This window comes from Gastrolobium bilobum, unplaced genomic scaffold (genome assembly GCF_033153095.1).
Source record: "Gastrolobium bilobum isolate Gb01-03AN ecotype WA unplaced genomic scaffold, APGP_CSIRO_Gbil_v1 utg35707, whole genome shotgun sequence".
Taxonomy (NCBI): Eukaryota; Viridiplantae; Streptophyta; class Magnoliopsida; order Fabales; family Fabaceae; genus Gastrolobium; species Gastrolobium bilobum.
The window spans coordinates 1-8,066 of NW_026897986.1; the positions used below are offsets into that span (position 1 = coordinate 1).

Genomic DNA, 8,066 nt, shown 5'->3' on the forward strand with positions numbered 1-8,066 from the left:
TGCCAACTAAGCCACTTATTATTTTTGCATTGATTCTTCCACTTGCCAATCACCACACAACCCATCTAATTACCTTTTTAACACATAATTCATCACTCAAACAATTTCCAACAACATCAATTTCATAATTTTCCTTTAAAGGCCAAGTTGTAACCTAGGGCAATTCTAGGATTTCCATTCACTTTTAATCACTCCACATCTCACACAACCACATTATAGCATCATATAATCATACCACAATTCATCAAACAATGCCTCAACACAAAATTCCAAAGTTTCAAAATCATGACCTCAAATTCACTAAGTTAAAAATCATCACATTTCACCTAAAATTTTCATTGCGTTTCTAGCATTAATACATCATTCTAAGGCATTCTCATCTAATAGACATTTTCCATTTGAGCTCTCTAACACAACACATCATAAAATCCCTCTTTAGGGTTCATAAACATAAATCACAAATCAACCATTGAAATGTTGAAATAACTCCCCCAAAAGCAAGGCAAATGACTCCTCCTAAGTATACTCCACCATTGGAGCATTTGAAAACACCATGGTCACTCTTTTTCCCAAGCGAACCGCGGCCTAAAATGGGGAGGATCTCAAAATCCACTCACTTTCAAGGTTAAACAAGGCCACCAATGGCCTTAGAAGGTGATTTCCTATGGAATTCAAGTCAAAGTTTGTTGATTTTGGTTGAGTTTTGTGTGAGTTGTGATCAAAGAAAGATTTGCACAAAAATGAAGGGGAGGGGGCTGTTTGCGCGGCTGAGAGGAGAGAGAGGGGAGTGGGAAGATGATGAATAGTGATAGGATGAGGTGGACTTAAGTGATTTTAAGTGGGGTGGGTCCCACGCCACCTCACGCGATTCAAAACGCGTCAAAACTCTCACTAAACGTCCGTAAATTCAAAGCCTATTTAAAAACTCTAATTTTTAACATTAACTATTCCATTTTAATTAGGCTTGATCAGATGAATTCAGAGTCCTCCATTCGTTCGGAGAAAACACTGTTTTAAGCTATCGCGCGCGCTGTTGGCACGCTTCCCCAAAATGACTTACTTTCATCAAATTTTATCAACAATCATATTTCCTAACTCAATAGACCATTTATGACTCATAATTTAAACCTAGAGCTCAAAATTCAACTGGCACGTTTTACGATGCAATCGTAACGCGGTATTTTTACCCGCGAAAAACACTATTCACTGATTTTTCTGAAACTTGCCTATCCACTCAATTTTTCGTTCTGAACCCATTTCCAGGGTTATTTTTACCATCTGAGACCTTCTACTCAATTTTTATCTTCCTAGGGTTGCGTGTTGGCTAATTACCGTTTTGCCATTTCTTTGTATTTTCGCCTAATCTTTAGGATTTTTACTGAATCTCCACTTAATTACACACTTAATGGCTTAAATACTTAATTTAAAATTGTGAGGTGTTATATATAGCCTCTTGGAATGGTCAACAATACTTTATCACATTCATAGACGACTATTCAAGATTTGGATACCTATATTTGATTAGAGAGAAGTCACAATCATTGGATGTGTTCAAAGAATTTAAAGCTGAAGTTGAACTTCAGTCAGGCAAGAAAATTAAGGCCATTAGATCTGATCGTGGTGGTGAATACTATGGTAGATCTGATGGATAAGGTGAACAACGTCAGGGCCCTTCGATCTTCCTAAAGGAGTGTGGAATCGTCCCGCAATACACAATGCCAAGTAAACCTAGCATGAATGGTGTTGCGGAAAGGATAAACCGGACTCTTAAAGACATGGTGAGGAGTATGCTTAGTCATTCTTCATTGCCAGAATCACTTTGGGGAGAAGCACTAAAGACTACAGTTTATATCCTTAATAGGGTTCCCAGCAAAGCAGTGACAAAAATCCCTTATGAGCTATGGAATGGAAAGAAACCTAGCATAAGGCATTTACACATTTGGGGTTGTCCAGCAGAAGCAAGGCCTTATAGGCCAAATGAAAGAAAGTTGGACTCAAGAACAATCAGCTGCTATTTTGTTGGATATGTTGAACGCTCTCGGGGCTTTAAGTTTTATAATCCCACAACAAGATCCTTTTTGGAGACGGGAAATGCCAGATTCCTTGAGGATGTTGAGTTTGAGGGGGAAGATAAAATAAGGAATGTTGTCTTTGATGAGGAAGAAAATAATATTTCTCTTCCTAATATTGTCATCATTCAAGATGCAATTACGGAACAAGCAATTAATGATCAGGTCCATGTTCATGACATTGTTATGGAACAGGCTTTGGTCCCTGACATTGCTTTGGGTCAAGACAATAATGAACCACCCCTTATGCCACCTATAGAACAAACTCAAGAAGTACCATTAAGGAGATCCACTAGAGAAAGGAGAAATGCAATTCCGGATGATTATATTGTGTTTCTTCAAGAGCATGAAAATATTTTAAGCTTGAAGGAAGATGATCCAATCAACTTCCAACAAGTCTTAGAAAGCTCTAATGCTCATAAATGGATTGATGCCATGAAAGATGAGATGCAATCTATGAAAGACAACGACGTTTGGGATCTTATTGAGTTGCCTAAAGGTGCGAAACCCATTGGTTGTAAATGGATATTTAAAACCAAAAAGGATTCAAATGGCAACATCAAAAGATATAAGGCACGTCTAGTTGCTAGAGGTTTCACTCAGAAAGAAAGCATAGACTATAAAGAGACTTTCTCTCCGGTTTCTACGAAGGACTCTTTTAGGATAATAATGGCGCTTGTGGCTCATTTGGATTTGGAGCTACATCAGATGGACGTAAAGACAGCGTTTCTCAATGGTAACATTGATGAGACAATTTATATGGTGCAACCAGAAAACTTTGTATTGGGAGATTCAAAGTCTATGGTTTGCAAATTGAAAAAGTCCATCTATGGCCTTAAGCAAGCTTCTCGTCAATGGTACCACAAATTCCATCAGGTTATTATCTCCTATGGCTTTGAGGTGAACTTAGTGGAAGATTGTGTGTATCTTAAGTTCAGTGGGAGTAAATTCATATTCCTGATATTATATGTTGATGATATCTTACTTGCCAGTAGCGATATAAGCTTATTGCATAAAACCAAGAAACTTCTCACTAAAATTTTTGAGATGAAGGACCTTGGTGATGCATCTTTTGTCTTAGGAATACAGATACTTCGAGATCGCGCTCAAGGTATCCTACGGTTATCACAAAAGGCCTACATTGAAAAGATTTTGGATAGATTTGGCATGAAGGATTGTATATCAGGAGATACGCCCATATCTAGGGGAGACAAGTTTAGTCTTGCCCAATGCCCTAAAGGTAAGCTTGAGATCATAGAAATGACAAAGGTACCTTATGCTTCGGCAGTAGGAAGCCTTATGTATGCCCAGGTTTGTACACGCCCTGATATAGCATTTATAGTGGGAGTGTCAGGAAGATACTTGAGCAATCCAGGAATGGATCATTGGAAAGCAGCCAAGAGGGTTATGCGGTATTTAAAGAGAACAAAAGATTATATGCTTACATATCGGAGGTCAGATCAATTAGAGATCGTCGGATATATTGACTCTGATTTTGCTAGGTGCCAAGATAGTAAAAGATCCACGTCAGGTTATGTCTACATGTTGGCTGGAGGAGCTATTTCTTGGAAGAGTGTTAAACAGACACTCGTAGTTTCCTCTACTATGGCCGCTGAATTTGTAGCTTGTTTTGAGGCATCCAACCATGGGGTATGACTGCGAAACTTTGTCACAGGGTTGCATATAGTAAGTGGTGTTGAAAGGCCACTGAAGATTTATTGTGACAACAGGTCAACAGTGTTGTACTCCAACAACAACAGAAGCTCTTCAAAATCGAAGCACATCGATATAAAGTTTCTGGTTGTTAAAGAAAGAGTTCAGAGTGGTCAGATTTCCATAGAACACATAGGGACGAACTCCATGCTTGCGGATCTGCTTACTAAAGGCTTAGTGACTAAGGTCTTTCACGAGCATACTGCTCATATGGGTGTTGTTTTGTTCGATGACACTACGGTTTAGTGGGAGTTCTTTATGTTGGTGTTCTATGTAAATAAATAAATGAAATATTCTTATCTTTGTTTTCTGCAGAATAAAGAATTCAATGATTTTTTCCCTCTAAATGTATTATATTTTGTGCTTGTGTTTCTGCTTTGTGTATGCAGAAAATTTAGGATTGATCTCATAAAGATTAAAGTAGGACTAGTTAGAAATAGGCATGGTAAGATCACATTGCATGTAATTTTCATGCCACTCATCCATACTTGATCTATGTCATTGAATATATTGGTGCGATGACCATGGAAGGTTTAGTTACGCTTGAAAGTGACAAAAGCCGCCATGATCTCATATTGATATAGGAGGTGGACTAGATTGTATCTAAGGAGGAATCTAAAGAAAAATAGCATACAGTTGCGCACTAAAGATATACGATATAATTATCTCAAGTTAATATGTGGCCCAAATGGGAGATTGTTAGGAAATTATATTTTCTAATAATCATTGTGGGTCACATATTATATTAATAATTATATTGTGCTATTTATATATATTGGGTAAATTAAAGTGATCAATTAAATATTCCCAAATAGATTCCTAAGTGAGTATGGGCTGAATGAGTGGATACCGATGTTGGGCCAACTAGGTATAATGGGAGCTTATTGGTCCAATAATAAAGATAAAAACACTATAAGGGTTATGGTCCCCAAGACGTCAAATTACAACCCTAGTTTCTCTTCCTCATCAAGAGAGAGACGACACACTAAGGAATTTGGTTTTAGGGTGATTTGACTGAGGAAGACTACAAACTCCAAGAGACAAGATCAAAGTTATTCTGCTGCAATGGAGACAGGTATGCCTCCACCTTTATGTTCTTATTTCTTTATGATTTGGTATGATGGAGTTTGGCTTGTAGGTGATAGTTATCACCAAAAGGTTTAGAGGAATTAAAAAATTTCTAACGGGAAGTTGAAAGGGATCCATGATCATACCCTGCGGGGGAAAGTTGATGAAAACCGGAGGCGTAAGCTTCGTCCTTGGATATCTAGATGGCAGGCAAGGGATCAGCATATCGTTTGCCCCCCCTCCATTGCTCGGGTTGATGTCACCTAACCATGAGTACATGGAGTGGTACAGAGCTATAGGCAAGCGATACATTTCGCGGAGGGCAGCAAAGATTGGACGCATAGTGAGTTTCCCATTTATTTTAGCCTTTGTACTTATCTTTTATTAGTTTATTAATTGCTTATACATTGTTATTTACAGATTGACGACCTAGAGATGTTGTATCATGCAACCACTGCTGAGGAGTTTCCTCGCCATGGTTTACAGTATATCCATGAGGAGATTGGCAGGATTATTGGGATTTTTCGGGAGTCTTCCCGGCTAGATGAGCCTGGACCTGAGGCACCCTGACGCAGACATACAATGAGCCATAGTTGTCTCTGGACGTTCCATGTAATAGACAGGAGGGACGCAGATTAGGACGTACCCGAGAGCGAGTACCTGCTGTCCATGTTCCCATAGTTGGACCCAGACCAGTTATTGAGGCTCAGGGATGGTTCAGACTTCCAGTGATTGGGACTACGTATGGGTCACAACCCTTGTTTCATCAGGGATCCCAGTACCCAGGAGGTCCTAGCCAACCCCCGTCTCAGCATCCATACATAGATTCCCAGGAGCCAGTTTTTCAGGCAGTCTCATGGCTATGGCTGGGGGTGAGTAGGAGTACTGACAGTCGTACTCACAAGGTCTTGATGCTGACGAGCCGGAGTGGACTCACGAGGATACACATTACGTGTGGTCAGCCCTAGGCCTTATTCCAAATAGCCACGACAGTGAGGCGACTGATGCCACGGGTAGCCATACGTAGGGCGTCACGCCATCCCACATGCAGGCCAGTTCATCTGGCTATGGATACTCACATCATTCACGGGTATCTCCAGATATGAGTGCACACACCGCCGCAGATGATTTCATTCAGGCGGCGTTGGATGATTACCACACTCCACCACCAGCTGCACCTCAGGGCGACCCGGTATGGGATAGACGTATTCAGCCAAATCGGGATGCACGTCATAGGCCATGGTCACCGTGGGCGTAGTTTTATTTATGGCGTAGTTGTTATTTAGTTCTCTGACTTAGTTTACTTACGTCGTTTTTTGTATAACTTGGACTATATTTTGTTATGTATTGGACTCTACTTATTATTTTATGGGATTAATTATCTTTGTCTATTTGTGGCCTGAAGTTCTGCAGAATGCATACATTTAGGGAAAACTATAAAAGTTGACAACTAGATTTGATCCAAAAAATAACATACATAACAACGAAATAAAAACATACATTACATGTTATCAAAAAAAAAAAAAACATACATTACAAGCTATTAAGATTATGATTGTAGTCCGCAGATATGGGCGCTAATTGTTTGCGCCACGATTTGGACATGTTATGCGATTATGTTTGCGTTCCTTGCAAATTCCACACCTGATACGGCTTTGACTTGTCTCAAGTTCATCCATCTCATTACGGGTGCGAGTGGATTTTGGACGGCCTTTTGCACGCAACATGGTGGAGTCAGGAATAAGTTGTGGACCTGTACTTGGTGGTATTGCTTCCTCATTACCAATTGGCTGCAACGGATACGAATAAGCCTCGACCAAGTTAGTTGTCAAGAAAACATCATCCACGTACTGCAAAGGATTTTGTCGCACACTTAAAGCAGCAGCAGCGGCGTGACTACACAGATATTTTAAAGCCTTAAACTTTCCACATTGACAGAACCTCTGTGGGAGATTGACAGAATAGGAACGATCCCAACCAGGGCCAACCTCGAAAACTGTGTGTTCCACGTTATATGCACGGACATGGTGGCCTGTTGCTAGTATTTCATTCTTCTTGACCAATTCAACAACATTTTTGCAATGACGATGAGCAAATTGAAGTTGCGCAGCAGCAGATGTACTTCTCGTAACAAAATAATGAACCAATCTGCTATATGTGTGCTTAATCAAAGTAGTTATGGGCATATTTCTGGCCCCTTTCAACACCCTGTTAACAGATTCTGCCAAGTTTGTTGTCATATGTCCGTACCTACGACCTTCAACATCGTATGCACGCGACCACTTTTCTTTAGGGATGGCATCAATCCACTCAGCAATCTGAGGACTAGTTTCCCGAAATCTGGCAAGCCCTATTTCAAAGTCAACCATTGCCGGAGTATAACCTGCACAATTGACAGTAATATACGGATCGCACATAAGAGACATACTATGCAAACAATTAAATAAGATACAATTAGTGTAGTTTACCTAAATTCTTTAAAGTCCGCTTCAAGTCTTCATTTCTAAAATTTTGATTGAAGTTGCTGGCAATATGACGAATACAACATACGTGATATGCGTTTGGTTAACCAATTACGGTTATTCTCCACAACAGATATTATGCTACAATGACGATCGGAGATGAGGCATATATTTGACATCTCAGTAACATGAGCACGTATATTAACAAGGAAATAGTCCTCCCAGGCTTCCAATCTTTCACCTTCTACGATGGCAAAAGCAATCAGTAAACATTCATCATTTCTATCTTGGGCTGTGGCCACCAACAATTTGCCTTTGTACTTCTCATATAAATGCGTGCCATCAATCTGGATGACTGGTTTGGCAAACTTGAACGCCTCACAACATTGTCTAAACGTCCAAAATATGCGATGAAACACCTTTTTCCCAGGAACTAAGCCTTGTTCCACATAAAAATCATTTGTTTGAATATGATAAAATGAACCTGGAGAAAAACGAAGCATGTATTCACACCACCTTGGCAAAAAAACATACGATTCCTCCCAATCACCATACATAATTGCCATCGCTTTCTGCTTCGCATACCATGCCTTTCTGTACGAAACTTTAAAGCCATATTTAGAGGTTATGCTTTCCTGAATCAAAGAAATTGAGACAGATGGTTCTTCCCTTATCATTCCTACCAATCAAGAGAATACAATCACATTGCGTATAACAAATTTATTTACACATACAACTCTAACAGTTGATATCT

The 8,066-nt window shown here is 39.7% G+C and overlaps 1 protein-coding gene across 1 annotated transcript; it reads right to left on the reverse strand.

The window, feature by feature from the left end:
* Positions 1-6,427: 6,427 nt before the first annotated feature.
* LOC133311947 (uncharacterized) lies at positions 6,428-7,928 on the reverse strand. Its single transcript, XM_061513075.1, has 3 exons — positions 7,898-7,928; positions 7,401-7,796; positions 6,428-7,233 (listed from the first exon to the last, which is right to left on the reverse strand). Exons 1-3 carry the CDS (start codon positions 7,926-7,928, stop codon positions 6,428-6,430), a joined length of 1,233 nt encoding a protein of 410 aa, XP_061369059.1.
* Positions 7,929-8,066: the final 138 nt, after the last annotated feature.

Bases quoted from the DNA above. Each gene is read 5' to 3' on its own strand.
- LOC133311947 (XM_061513075.1), bottom strand. From the start codon at position 7,928: ATGGCTTTAAAGTTTCGTACAGAAAGGCATG. The intron at 7,797-7,897 runs GTATGCGAAGCA...GTTTTTCTCCAG, and splicing joins GTTTCGTACAGAAAGGCATG to GTTCATTTTATCATATTCAA. The intron at 7,234-7,400 runs GTATGTTGTATT...TCAATTGTGCAG, and splicing joins GTTAACCAAACGCATATCAC to GTTATACTCCGGCAATGGTT.